This window comes from Diceros bicornis, chromosome 33, assembly GCF_020826845.1.
Source record: "Diceros bicornis minor isolate mBicDic1 chromosome 33, mDicBic1.mat.cur, whole genome shotgun sequence".
Classification (NCBI taxonomy): domain Eukaryota; kingdom Metazoa; phylum Chordata; class Mammalia; order Perissodactyla; family Rhinocerotidae; genus Diceros; species Diceros bicornis.
The window spans coordinates 8,527,662-8,543,417 of NC_080772.1; the positions used below are offsets into that span (position 1 = coordinate 8,527,662).

At 36.8% G+C, this 15,756-nt stretch overlaps 1 protein-coding gene across 1 annotated transcript in view; it reads left to right on the top strand.

Annotated features, from left to right (window-relative positions):
* The first annotated feature begins 417 nt into the window (after nt 1-417).
* RP1 (RP1 axonemal microtubule associated) overlaps nt 418-15,756 on the top strand; it is a 280,580-nt gene continuing 265,241 nt past the window's right edge. The window contains exons 1-3 of the mRNA XM_058528715.1: nt 418-1,029; nt 1,817-1,985; nt 4,572-4,574. Of these exons, the coding sequence (XP_058384698.1) occupies nt 418-1,029; nt 1,817-1,985; nt 4,572-4,574 (784 nt within the window). The remainder of the gene's footprint in view (nt 1,030-1,816; nt 1,986-4,571; nt 4,575-15,756) is intronic.

Sequence of the window (15,756 nt, forward strand, 5' to 3'; positions counted from 1 at the left end):
TAGCATATATATTTTACAAACTGCTTTTCAACTTAGTAATAGGTCATGATCATTTCTCTATCCAATAAATACAGATCTATAAAGCAATGTTTAATGGTTGCAAAGTTTTCCATTGCATGCATGTGTATATCATAATTTACTGACCTAGGCCCTTATTAGCGTTTTTAGGTTGTTTTTATCTTTAAATTATAAATACCCTTATCTAACTGTTCCATTTATGTCTTCTTATTGTAAGCCCCTTAAAATTGTCTTCCAAAATAGCACGTATAATGAATAAATAAATGAATGAATGAAATCCTAGGAATAGCCCGTATATCTACAATTATAATTAGATTGCATCAGCATTATCATGTATTCTTTATGGTGCTGTTACTCTGGAGAGGAATACTTTTCTTTCCTTTCCAGGTCTCAGCCAAAATGAGCGAACCTCCTTCCACCAGTTTTTCCATGATTTATCCGACTTCTTCAGAAGGTCAAGGTCTTTCCCCTCGCCATTTCAGCGTCACTCAACCTGCTGTAGCCAAAAAGATCAGCTTCTACAAGAGCGGAGACCCGCAATTTGGTGGAGTCAGGGTGGTGGTCAACCCTCGTTCCTTTAAGACATTTGATGCTTTGCTGGATAACTTGTCAAGGAAGGTGCCGCTACCTTTCGGGGTGAGGAACATCAGCACCCCTCGAGGAAGGCACAGCATCACTAGTCTAGAGGAGCTGGAGGACGGCGAGTCGTACCTGTGTTCTCACGGCAGGAAGGTGCAGCCGGTGGACCTGGACAAGGCCCGCCGACGCCCGCGGCCCTGGCACAGCAGCCTAGCCCTCACCGCGCACGCGCACCGCTCCCCTGCCGCCGCCGCTCCCGGCATGCTGCGCGCCCCGCGGAGGCTCGTGGTCTTCAGGAATGGCGACCCGAAGATAAGACGCGTGGTCGTTCTGAACAAGAGGGTCACCCCGAGTTTCGAGGCCTTTCTGCAGCACCTGACAGAGGTCATGAAGCGCCCGGTTACCAAGCTGTACGCTACGGATGGAAGGAAGGTGAGCATTCGGAGCTTCCTCATGCGTTGGCTCGCGTCGTGCGGGACGTGGACAGCCCCCGGGAAGGAAGGCTTCGCGCGCATGCGTGCGTGTGTTTTCCCACCCTGGCGGGAGGGCGCCCGCTCAACTGGGTGCGTGGTCTCGGTTCTCTGCTCAGAACCTGACCGAGGCTTGGGCCCCGAGGGTGCCCTCTTGCTCCCACGCTCCCTCCCCGTTTTTGCCTTCTGTGAGCACCGAGTTATGTACTGTGTTGGCACAGAAGTGAATCTTGACAATATTTCTTGAAAAGGCACGGCCAAGAGTGGTATTGTTAGGTGGAGAAAGCATTTTCCTGGGATTCCTGCTGAGGGGTCTGGGGAGGGCTTCCCTTGCAGCTGACAGCATGTCCACAAGAGCTCACCTTCCCGGCCCTGGCGTGCCCACCAGGCCGTGCCTCAGCTGGTTCAGGGTAGACAGTTGGCTTCAGCTGGATTCTTTGGTGGGGAAGACCGAGGCAGTACTGCATCTCTTTCAAAGATGGCTTTAGTTATGACGGAAGACCCCCGTCTGCCTCTCTCCAGCTAGTGTGGAGGCTCAGTGAGGATGTTGGTCTTACCCCCACCCCCGCACACACTCACTTTGGTGTTTCCAGTTATTTTGTATACAACATTGGTGCCTAACAAATGCTTGGTGATTATCTCTTTCAAGTTGGGGAGATTGTTGACTTGATTCAGTTATAAAATTACCATAGGGAAATAACGAAACTGCATGTTGCTCATGTAAGGACCATAACTCTGTTTTTTTCTAGGTTCCCAGTCTCCAGGCCGTGATCCTGAGCTCTGGAGCTGTGGTGGCAGCAGGAAGGGAGCCATTTAAACCAGGAGATTATGACGTCCAAAAGTACTTGCTTCCTGCTAGATTACCGGGGATCTCTCATCGTGTGTACCCCAAGGGAAATGTTAGGTCAGAAATCAGGAGTAAGTCACTTAAATACATAGCCCTTATTTTTAGCCCTGAGATTTTTTTGACCTCAACAACAACAAAAATCCATGCTTAAATGACCAATTTCCTTCATCACAGAAGAGAAAATGAGAAGATTAAAAACATTTTAAACTGAAATTGATTATATTTACAGTTGAAAGGAGTGGTAATTTTCTTTAGATTTTTCCAAATCAGTCAGTGACATGTCTGGTTAAATTGATGAGGTATGCTTTTTGTTTTGGCATATACTACCTAGTTAAAAAATCAAAATGGCAATATTTCTTGATTTGGAGAGGAATTCTATGGAATATATGTAAATAACATCACTGGTAGTTGCAGAGTTTTCCCTAAATGGTACCGTGTAGTGTCACAGCTGAGCTTAGCAGGTTAGTTGAGTGACTGTATTTTTTAAAATCTCTAACTACGTACATGCTGCACTCTCTGATATTTTCCAGTAAAAGTCACAGGTTCTTAGATCTACTTTTTATTTATTAAACAAAAAAGGTTCATGTAGCCAATTCATGCTAGTTAACAGTAATCTAGGTTGATAATTTCTTAGGAAGTACTGCATAATGTGGCATTATCCTTTGGATGGAGGGGAGGAAGAGGGCCTCTGGATGACCAAGAGTGTAGGATAGGCTGTAAATTCCCCATGCATGCATGGCTGATCTCATTCTTCGTTGTGCTCAATATTTTAATCTCATTAGTCATTGTGCTCAATATATTAGTTCTATGCTGAAGTATTGATTGCCATTTATACTTAAATTTTGGTTTTTTTTCTGTTTAGACATAGAATAATATGTATTTTAAATGTGCATAATATGCATTTTAATCTCTCTATTGCTAGAGTGGGAGGAACTCATCTGTTATTTATTGTCATTTAGTTATTTAATAGATATACTCAATAGATAATTAATAATGTTTCTATTTCATAGGCATTAGCTACCAGATATCTGTTAAGCATATGGTAGTACTATTTCACCTTGGTTATTTTACTAAAATGATTTTATTATTTTGTGTCTGATATAGGCTGCTGAGTATGATTTTTGATGACTTCAGGGAATCTGAGGGCTATATTAAGTTTTACTTTAAAAAATTATGTGAGACATTGTCATTTACAATTTTGGTAAAAGTATACCAAAAATAAGAAAATATTTCTAGGTTTATACTCTGAAACAATAAAGGTATTTAATTTATGGCAAGCATGTGCAAATCTGTATAAACTACTAACAGGAATTTGATTGAGTTTAAGAGGCATGAGTGCCAAGGTTATCTCCAGAGACACAGATTAAAAAGATAACTAGATATCTGGGCCTATGTCTAGCCCTGTTCTCTTTTGTGCCCTGTATTAAAGCAACTGCACTGATTATACAAAATGAATACTAAATTGACAATTATTTCTTGATTAACCCAGTCTTTTATATAAAAAGTCTAAAAAAAAGTTTTGGCTTTCGTATACTATAGATGTCTCTCTTGGATATGCACAGATAGGAGAATGAATACCACCATAAATTATTACTTGCTTTGTTTGAATAGGTAAGCAGCACTTGGTTAGACTCCAATTTCAGTACTGGTAAACAAAATAAAACAAAACCCCACACAAATCTCTCCTTTTTCTAGAATCCTTAGCAATTTCTACTTTATACTTTCCTCATTAAAATTGCCTTATTAAACCATTAAAATTAAAATTCTGTGAATCTTCTCATTGAAGTTGATTTATAAGTTCTCTTTTTAAGAGTAGTTTCTAGAACTATACCAGATATCACATTGAACTCAAGTAACCAGTGAATACATAGAAGTGAGAAACATATTAGTAATATGTTACCATGAAATTTAGAAAATATATTTTTTAATACTAATTCTTTACTTTTTTCTTCTTTCTTTGCTGCCTATTCTATTGGATATTTATAACTTCTCTACCTTCCACATTATATTTTGATGTGGGGCATCTTTTACTCTTAAAATCTTGAAAGTGAGCACACATATGCCATCAAGTCCAACGTCCCAGATTTATTCTATTTCTTCTGACAAAATGCATAACAATGATCGCTACTCAGACCATTCTTTGGCTCCTGAAAATTACTTGGCCTTAGAAAAAAATGATTCTCAGAATTTATTGATATATCCTTCTGAAAATGATATTGAGAAATCAGTTATTTTTAATCAAGATGGTACTATGACAGTTGAGATGAAAGTTCAATTCAAGATAAAAGAGGAGGAAACCATACAATGGACAACCACTGTCAGTAGAGTTGGTCTTTCTAATAATAACAAAAAGAGTGAGATAAGCAGTTTTTCAGGAAGAACAGATGATCGATCATCTGGTTTAAAGATTGCAGCATGTTCATTGTCTGCAGATGTCTCACCTCTGGAGAAAGGCAGTAATCAAGAGGGCAGTTTGGCAGAGGAAATAAACACTCAAATGACAGATCGAGAGGCTGAAACTTGCAGTTCTGTGAGTTGGGAGAATGCTGCTATGGACACAGATGCCATCCAGGGAATTCAGGACCAAGTGAAGCATCATTATTATAGGCCCCCTACACCTAGACCAAGGAGAGTGAGACAAAAGAAATCTGTGATAGAGAGTGTGACCTTAGTATCTGAAACTGAAGTTCAAGAGAAAACGATTAGACAGTTCTCCTGTGGTAAAGAACGGGAAGATGGGGAAAACAAGTCTGAGTATCACGTGTTCACCCATTCTTGCAGTAAAATGTCATCAGTAGCTAACAAACCAGTACTTGTTCAGATCAATAACAGTGAGCAGATGGAGTCATCTTTAGAAAGAAAAAAGGAAAGCAGACTACTCAAGTCAAGTGCAGTAGGTGCTGGTGTTGTAGAAATTACGAATCAGAAGATGTTAGAGGTGTCCCATAATAATGGCTTGCCACAGGCTATATTAGAAAACTCAATTGTAGAGGAAAGTATAGTTGATAGTGTGACATTAGACAACAAAACTAATATCAAAAACTTCATAACTTATGGTGACACCAGTGATAGATTCAGTCCTGTTGTAGCACATGCAACTCATTCTTCAAGTAACCACTCTGGAACTGGCAAAACTATTTCTGAGACCCCAAAACTATTTGAGACCCCGGCTTCAGTGGGATCCTCTACTGTCACCACAAGAATTGACAGACTAATTAGTGAATTTGCCAAGTGTGGTTTAGCAAAACTTCCAGAAAATGAAAAGCAGATTTCATCATCTGTTGCCAGCAAAAAGAAGTCGAAATCTCAGCACCAAATGATAATTGCCAGGCATCAGAATGGGGATATTGCAGCTAAAGCAATCTCCGGTGAAAGTAAGAGAAAGAACACAGGAGGTAGAATTGCACAGGAAACCATATTGCAAGATACATACAGTCCCATTAAAGGAGAGATACTTTGTGAGGAAGACCTCCGTGCAAGTGATATGGTAATTGAATCAAATTATTTTTGTTCAAAAAGTAATCTCAATCCTGTAAATTCCAAGAATTTCCATAGAAATAAATTAAATACTATTCAGAATCCTAAGATTCAAGGACTTTTAACCAAAAGAAAATCCAGACCACTAAACAAAGTAAGCTTAGGAGGACCTACAAAAAGAGAAATTGGTCAAGGAGATAAAGTATTTTCCCATAATGAGTTTAAATATTGCAAAAATACTTTTGAAAATAAAAAATTATTTCATGTGTTTAACTTCCTTGAGGAGAAACCCAGTGCTTTTTGTGGACCACAGGCTCAAGCAGAAATGGCATCTTGGTATTTGAGAGAAACAGCAAAGAAGAGTTTAGTTTCAAAAGTTAATAATTCACATATAACTTTCAAAAGCCAGAAAAAGCAAAAAGGGGACAAGTTGAAATCAGGTACTCTTGTAAGTAAACAACATGCTACAACCAGGGCAAATTCCTTAGCTTCTTTGAAAAAAGCTGTTTTTCCTGAGGATATTGCCCATCATTCAGTTCAAAATTATATACAGAGATGGTTGCAGAACATAAATCCACATTCAACTTTGCAACCTAGAAAATCAACTCTAGTATGCGAAAGGGAAAGGAGTATGGTAAGTCGTAACAACAATAGTTTTCCAGGAAGTACATTCCACACAAGTTCTGGAAAAGGAAATAATTTTGTCGTGGAAAATAAGAAGCACATAACTAAAAATGCCAGTTTGACAGGAGATAATCTAGGTAAAGAGGAAGGTAAATCTTTTGACAAACATAACAGTGAAGAACTTACCAAAGATCTCTATGAGAGCCAGGTTGGTTCTCTGAATGATGCATACTTGCTTTCCTTGCGTAAATATTGTACTTTGTCACACTCAGCTATTGATGATCGTAATACCACCAGTCAGGTATCTGCTGAAAAGTCAGGACCAGAGGTAAGCCTTGTTTATCAAGAAAGAAACCTAGCAACAAAAGGGCGAAGTGTAGAGGCTGCCATTCAAGTAGATCCTATAGAAGAGGATATTGCAAAACACCTCTTACCAGTCCTGTTGCTTTGCCAACTGCAAGCTTTAGTTTCTAGTATTTGCAAGACTCAGAATGGAGTTGTTCAAATACCAGGTTCACTTGCAGATGTTCCCTTCCCTTCCCCAATATGTAATTCATCCACTAATGTCCTCCTAGCTTGGCTCCTGGTGCTAAACCTAAAGGGAAGTATGAATAGCCTTTGTCAAGGTGATATGCACAAGACTACCAACAGAACTTCAGAAATACCTGCATTGTTGGAGGTTCTAAAGCGTATTGCCATCACAGAAGAGGCTGATGACTTGAAAGCTGCTGTTGCCAATTTAGTGGAGTCAACCACAAATCACTTTGGACTTAGTGAGAAAGAACAAGACGTGGTTCCAAGAGGTCTTTCTGCAAATTGTTCCACACCAAACATTCAGAGAGTTCCTAAGTACATTGAAAAAGAAAAAATGCAGAACATATCCTCTTTAGATGGAGGCTACTCTGCCAGTGAGAACTGTGCCCCTGAAGTCTGTGTTTCGGAGTTGACTTGCTTTCCATGTGAGATGAGCACTGTGAATAAGACTTATCCTCCAAAAGAGACTAGTAACCCCATTGACACTTTTTTCCCTAGTGATGGCTGTGCCGTGGATCAGAGCTCCATGAATAAGGCTTGTTTCCTAGGAGAGGTCTGTTCACTTACTGATGATGTGTCTTCCCATAAGGCTTGTGCTCATGAGGAAAACCGTATCTATGAGGCAGCTTGCCCAATTGATGAGGCCTACATTCCCATTAAAGTCTGCAGTAACAATGACATTTTAAATTCCAAAGATACTGATAATTTGGAATTGACTGAAGAGTTAGAAAGAGTTGATAAAGTTCAGAAAGACCTAAATATTTTGGTGTCACACCAAAATATCAGTAATTTAAGCCACTGTGGCCTTTTCCTAAATGCAAGTGAATCAGGATTTGAGAAGGAACATAGTTCTCTGGATGAATTTCAAAATTGTTCATTAAAGAAATTTCAGGATAAAAATGCATATACATCTTTTGATAAGGAAGAATCAAAGACTTCTGAAGAACCAGGCTCAATAACCAACAGCATGGCATCAAGTGAAAGAAACATTTCAGAATTGGAATCTTTTGAAGAATTAGAAAACCAGGGCACCGATATCTTTAATACAAAAGTAAATACTGGAGAGCAAGCCACTGAAGAATCAATCCGAAAGGAGTTAGAGGCTAGTAAAAATTTGGAGTTGATAGAAGTCTCTAGCGGGACTATTATGGAAGAAGAAAGAAAGAAAGGTGTAATTCATGAGACAATCAGTAGGAGGCTGGCAACACCACCATCTTTAGTGTTTTGCTATGATTCTAAACAAAATACTGAAAAGGAACTCAATAAAGGGGAAACTAAAATGAGAGTAAAAATGATGGTGAAAAGCATGGAAATTGGAAGTTATTCAGAGTCCTCTCTTGATTTTAAAAACTGCTTTAAAAGTCCAATGACTTCTGATTGGTCAGACTATAGACAAGATAGTGAGAATGAGCAACCATATAAAACATCCAGTGATGGCCCCAATGACAGTGGTGAGGTGATTGCCCGTGAGAAAGAATACAATAAAGGAGTTGTTAAAAGGACAGTAGAAAAACTTTATGGTAAAGCAGAGATTATTAAACCATCTTTTTTTTCTGGATCTTCACATAGATCTCAGGTTTGTCCTTACAATTCTATGGAATTTCAGTGTGCTAGGAAAGTAGGTCTTTATGATTCTGAAGGTCAGCCATTTAGCACTTCTGTACAGATTTCTAGTAGTTCATCTATGTTGCAAGAATTTCAGCATGAAAGACAAGATAAATGTGGCTTTAATGATGTGAGGGCCCCTTATAATGGAGAAGACAAAGTAGAACATGGTACAAGACAAAATGGTCATAAGAGAATCCCCAGGGACATAGAGGAAGGAGTGCTGATTGACAAAGGCAAGTGGCTCCTGAAAGAAAATCACTTGCTAAGAGTATCATCTCCTGAAAATTTTGGCATATGTGGCAATGCAGACACCACATCAGTGGATTCTCTTCCTGATAATAACAGCAATGAGGTACCATATTCGCATTTTGGAAATTTGGCATCAGGCCCAAACATGGCTGAACTGTCCTCTTCAGAATTGGAGGAACTGACTCAACCTCTTGAACTGAAATGCAATTATTTTAACATGCCTCATTGTAGTGACTCTGAGCCTTTTCATGAGGATTTGCTAGATGTTCAAAATAAAACTTGTGCCAAGGAGAGAATACCAAATCACCATGCAGAGGAGCAGGGTAATCATCGGCCAGAAAGAGTATGCACATCCATCACTCATGTTTTTACAACTGCTGGTAACAGAGTCCATCCTGTCTCTGATGATACTATTAAAAACCAACCATTGCCTGGTGGTAATGTAAGTCATGGTGCACTTCAGGAAGGTGACTCTTTGGATAAACTCTATTTTATTTGTGGTCAACATTGCCCAATACTAACTGTTACTATCCAACCTATAAATGAAGAAGACAGAGGATTTGCATATTGCAAAGGTTCTGATATTGAAAATTCCTTGGGTCTCCATTTGTGGATGAAAATATATCCATATTTACTACAGTCAAACAAGAACGTGTTCAGAGATGAGAACAATAAAGCAAGTAGGAGGAAAGCATTTATTGATAATGCCATTAGCAATACATTTCATCGGCTTTATTTCCATAACACATTTGAATTGATGGATAAAAGAGGAAAATTAAAAGGAATTAAGGTTTTGGACTTAGAGGAAGAAAATAATTTAAAGAAATTTCAATCATATTTAAAGAAAAGGTTTTGCGTGAATTTCTTGCACGTGTTGTTAGTTGTGGGTGATGTGAATTCAAATACACAAGATCTTAGCAGTCAGACAAATGAAATCTTTGAAGTAGTTGATGAGAATAACAACTTATTAAATAACAGATTCCAGAGCTCAAGAAGAAATCTCAACCAAGCAGTAAGAGAAAATAGCTATCATTTCTCTTTTGAAATGCTTCGTCAAGCCTTCCTGTTTTGCCAAGCTGAGACATCCTTACGTATTAGCAACAGAAATACATTAGAAATATTTTATGTTTTTGAGGATGAAAATCTTTTCATTTGGGAAGAGGAAAACCAATTAAATTTAACTAATCACGAAAGCAGTGATGAACAATAAGATTTATAATTTCAATATCAGCACAGCCTTTCTCCATCAGTGCATTTTTTCCTCATAATAAGATGAAACACATTGGATGGATATGGACTAGATAACGTCTTAGTTATTTCCCACTTCTTCAAAATGAGTTTACCCTAGAAACCTTGCCCTTGGATAATCCGATTTGACTTGCATCATTCTTCTGTTCTTCATTTTTCCAACAATTACAGACTCAGTGTATATTCTATTATTTTGGAAGTTTCTATGTGTGTTTTTTTTTCCTGAACATATACAATTTCGTGTATCTATGGTTTTTCTCCTGGGACATCATAAATGCCCTAAGGACAAGAATTTATATATACATATATATATATTTATGTTGTCAGTTCAGTGCATAATGTATATTGAACGTATTGATGAATAAGTGGAATAGACTTAGCCTCAAAGTACTTCACTTATTAATTTTAACTACTAATTTGATAAAGGTGTGATTGTAAGATCTTCACAACAATCTGTCAAGGTTCTTGTGCCAAATGTGTTGAGTCTAGTTTCCTCAGAACATCTGTCTAATGAACTTGCAAGAATTGCCATGGGACAGATTCACCATTTTCTTTCATGATTAGAAAAATATGCTCTGCTACTAAGCTGCCTCTCCAGTACTTTGTCTAGAAATTATAATCTTTTAAACATTAATACAATTTCAAGAAATCCAAATAGGTCAGAAAAAAATAGGGGAAAAATTTAAGGCATGATCAGTGAAGGAAAATGAAAGGAGCTGGGACAATTTAACTTGGAAAAGAAAAGAGAAATGTGACTTTAAAATTCTCAAAATTGAAAAAGAACTGCTGTGAAGAGGAACTTGACAGATTTCTTTGTATGTTCACCTGCATTTTTAAAATAAAAAATTTAATTAGATGTAAATAAAAACATGTTGCCTATAAGGAAAAATAAACTTGATTAGACCGTGAACCATAAATTGTCTGTTTTTTGAATACTCGTGGTATTTTGCCTGGGACTTAGCTGGGGAACCTTTTAAGATTCCTTTCACTTCATTACTATGTGATAGTATAGAAACAAGTCTTATAAACATTGAACTCTATGTCTCGTCTGGACCTGACTCAAAGTAGAATGATTAATGTTTTTGGAGCCACAATATTTTGGTGGTGCTAAAATAACATAAACTTGACATTGAGGAACTAAAGGTAATTACATAAAAAGAATACCTTTAGTTTCAGTTTTGCATGTCATAAATTCATAAAAAGTTATGAGTTGCTATTTATTTCACCAGGTGAAGACTACCTCTACGTGAAGTATGCTTTTTCTACATTGTGATGTACTCTTCTCATTGAAATATGGAAATTGTAATGTTTTGTAAGCTGTAATGAGCAATGAGAAATTTTGGTGAAATTAAAGGGCAAAAGTTGTGGAGAAGTAATAAAAAGAGGAGAAGAATTAATGTTAATTTTTTTGCCTCCTGTGTGCCAAGGATTGTGGTAGTCTTACAGATTTAGTGTATGTAATCCTTTTTCACAGAGGCACAGTGAGTTTGTCTGTTACTCCCTTTTTGTAGATGAGAGAACCTAGAAACAGGGAGGTCAAGTACTTTCACGAATGGCGCACAGTAGATATCATGTCAGGATTGGAACCCAGACCTTCGTGCTTGAAAGTCAGTGTTATTTTTACTACATCTTTATTATTATTTTCATGTGAGGAAAAAGGGGTAAAATGTTTTAAAAAGTATCGGAGCAGAGAAGAAAATTATTTTTCTTTTTAATTTAGAAAGTGTGATGTTTAGATATACCGAGGAGATTGGGGAAATCACTCATAGTGACCAGGAGTTTTAGGAAAATATTGCATGCAGCATATGGTTTTTGGCAATAATACTACATCAAACAATGTCCTGGGTGGCCCAGATGATATTGGGAAAAAAGAAGTTGGGAGTGACATGTGTGAATTAGTAATGCATGACTGTGTAATGTATTTCTTATTTAAAATGAACATGTTCGTATACATTGAATTCTGAGATTTGGAACCACATCTTATGTATCTTTATATCCCAGATTTAGCATGTTACTTGGGACATGGTAAGCACCTAGTAAATGTGTGTTGAATGGATAAGAACTGCTCTTGAAGTCATTTATTTGTTTACCTCTTATTAACTTCACATCTGTGTATGTAGAAGGATATGCAAAGATGCTGAGGGATAGAACTAAATTCTTATATTTTATGAAGCAGTATTAATGATGGTTTTTTTCTTTTGAACATTCAAAGGATATTTTTTATTTTCACAAGGCTTGCATTAAAAAAAAATCTAACTGTGAAATTTGGAAGACTAAATGAAACTTTAGAGGAAATTTAAAAATATTATACAAACCTGGATTTTGCTTCAGAGATGAAGGGCCTGAGGGCTGAGGAAGGGATTCCAGCTTATTGTGTTCAGGAGAATATATGCAAGTTTAGGATTTTGGGTCCCAGAGTGGAGTGGCGTAATTACTATCTGTGCCCACCAGATGTCATCTGTGCTTTGTGCTGCCAGAAGCTCAAGCACCCTCAGAGGAGGCTTGCGTGGCTAAAGGGAGTGCCTCAAGCCTTGGGACAGTCTCTGGGCGGCTTACTTCTGCTTCAGAGAAGCTGAGGACGCAGTTATGCAGGCACCCCCTAAGTCTTAAACCCAGTATAACAATATTCAGAATTAAAGGAAATATCCTGTTAGTAGCAAAGAGCTGGGGTTCAAAAGTAGAGGAATACAAAGAAAAATGCCAGCTATCAAGAATCATCAGAGTTGATTCTAAGGAAAGCTCAACTTGGGGAGGGTGAAAGCAAGCAAAAATCCTAACTCAAGTTGAAACTAAGTTAATAAGTCATTGGCTCAGTGGGTAGAGGTGATTTTTACATGAAGCTTTCAGATGTTTCACCTCTTAACCTTTCAGTGACATAAAACACATGTCCCATTTTCAAGGTTTAAACTGAGGTATTGAAGCTATGTTCCATGTTTGTGGCACTCCTTTTGTTAGTTTCCTCATCAATAAAATGGGACCACCACTTAAAAGAAAGTTCTTATGAGGATATACCATATGAGATTGTTGTGAGGGGATCACGTGAGAGAATGATTGTAAAGCTCTTAGCATAGAGCTTGGCACACAGTGCTGAATACATTTTAGCTGTTTCTTTAAAAAAGCCATTAGAGTTAATGCCTTTGATACGCTCTTTAATTGGTGTTTTTCTAATCAAGAAGTATTAGCTCTATTGGGTGCTAAGAGATATAAAAGAAACAATTTCAACATTTATTCATATGACCCTTTACAAAGGTGAAGATGACTAACATTTTGAGCCCTGCTTGGTGCCAAGTTATGCTAGGTGTTTTATGTATAGTTATCTTAGTCAGACCTCACAATAACCCCGTCGGATAGGTACTAGAATCTACAATGTAGCAGGAGGAGGCAAGACTCAAGGGAGCCAGGAAAGAAGCACTTTTACTTCCATGTCTGTGTTTAATCCTCACAAACAGCCCTGAATTTTGTGCATACTCTGCATACAGATCCACCCTGAAAACAGAAAATGACTTTGTATTCCATTTATTGAGGCTGAATGGGATTCTGTAACTGTAACATAGTAAGTCAAAATTATTTTAATCCAAAGAGGAATACTTTTTCCATACAGATATAATATGAACATGTACCAAATATTTATTTAACTCATTAAATTCATTAATTAACTAGGGAACCAGTAACATGTTACAGTGAGTTCAAAGGAGAATTTAAAGTATCGCACAAAAATAGTAAGATAAGGAATGCTGAAATGAATATGATTTGTCCAGGACAATAATTAATTGCATTGCGTTTCATTGGACACAACTAATTTATTTTCTATGAAGAATAATAATTTGCATTATTAGTTTGTTTGTTTTTTACAATTAACAGGATTGTAAGATAACTTAAAGATAATGAAAAGCAAAGATAACTCCTAAGACTGCTTGACAAGGCATTTAGTAATGTTTTTGGTCCATTTCAAGGCGTTTCACAGTTTTTCCATATGAAGGCTTTATTTCCCAATGACTTAAGTGCTAAGTTATTAAGGAAATATTCCTAAGTAGCATATAGTGTATGACTGAAAAAACTTTCTAAAATTAAGCAATGAAACAACAAACACTCTAAGAGGAATAAGTCTTAGTTTGCCTGATGGTTTTAAGGCAAATCTGTCTTGTAGTTCTGGACATAAGCAATAAATATTGCTCAGCATAGATTTTAAATGCCACATACAGTGACTGATTTTAACAATTGGAATTCTTCCTAAAGGATGTACACATCAGCCTTTTCTCTATGCATGCATATTGTCAATACCTTATCAATTTTTACTTTCTGATTCGTGCACAGAGATTACCATAACAATGACTACAATAACAAAGACAACAAAAGTTAATGGAGTAAAAATCATTTAACTGCTTTCTCTCTTGAGAGTAGTTCTTATCTTTTGTAAGACCAATGATGTTTTTGGGTTTTTCCTTCTATCTTTATTGAGATATAAATGACATATAACATTATGTAAGTTTAAGACATACAGTGTGGTGATTTGATACAGGTATATATTGATCAATGTTTACCACAATAAGGTTAGTTAACACATCCTTCACCTCACACAATTACTGTTTTGTGGTTATGGTGAGAACATTAAAGCTTTACTCTCATAGCAACTTGCAAATATACAATATAGTATTGTTGACTATAGTCACTGTGCTGTACATTAGATCCCAGGAACTTATTCATCTTATAACTGAAAAAGTTTGTGTGCTTTGACCAACATCTCCTGATATTGCTCATTTCTTGGCCCCTGGCAACCACCATTCTACTCTGTTTTTATGAGTTTGATGTTTTTAGATTCCACGTATACCTGAGATAATACAGTATTTGCCTTTCTCTGGCTTATTTCACTTAGCATAATACCTTCAGGGTCCATCCAAGAATTTCCTTCCTTCTTCATGGCTGGATAATATTCCATTATATGTATATACACACACATACATAACACATTTTCTTTATGGATTCATTTGTTAATGGACACTTAGGTTATTCCCATGGCTATTGTGAATCATGCTGCAATGAATATGGCAGTGCAGATGTCTCTTTGAGATAATGATTTCATCATTTTTGGTTATATACTCAGAAGTGAGATTCTTTTTCTCTGAAAATGATTTTTTTTCTGCATTTGTTGAGATTGTCATATGATTTTTGTTTTTCATTCTATTAATGTGGTATATCACATTTATTGATTTGTGTATATTGAAGTATCCTTGCTTCCCAGGGATAAATCCCACTTGATTGTGGTGTATGATCCTTTTAATGTACTGTTGTATTTGGTGTAATGACTTGATAGCCTTGCCAGACAAGTGGTTTGTTATTGTGTAACCAGTCTTGCTTCATCCAGTGCAGTATATTTGTTTGATTGCTGTGTCTTTTTATGACTTTTTTGCCTTTTAGAAAATTTAGATAAGCACGTATATTTTTATTTAAAAAAAAAAAGTATTTTGTTGAGAATTCTTGCATCCATATTCATCAGGGATACTGGCCTGTAGGTTTCTATTTTTGTCATGTCCTTATCTGGCTTTGGTATTAGGATAATGCTGGCCTAGTAAAATGAGTTTGGGAGTGTTCCCTCTTCTTTGTTTTTTGGAAGAATTTGAGAAGGATTGATGTTAATTCTTCTTTAAATGTTTGGTAGATTTCACCTAGGATGGCATCTGCTTCTGGGATTTTTTTATTGGGAAGTTTTTGATTACTGAATCAATCTCCTTACTTGTTATTGATCTGTTCATATGTCTCATGATTCAGACTTGGTAGGTTGTAAGTTTCTGGGACTTTATCCATTTCTTCTAGTTTGTCCAATTTGTTGGCATATAATTGTTCATAGTAGTCTCTTGTGATCCTTTATATTTCTGTGGTATCAGTTGTATATCTCCTCTTTCATTTATAATTTTATTTATTTGAATCTTCTCTTTTTTTGGTAAGTCTAGCTAAAGGTTTGTTAATTTTATCTTTTCAAAAAACCAACTCTTAGTTTTATTGAACTTTCCTATTGCCTTTTAAGTCTCTATTTTATTTATTTCTGCTCTGGTATTTGTTGTCTCCTTCCTTCTGCTAACTTTAGGCTTTTTTTTTTCCTAGTTA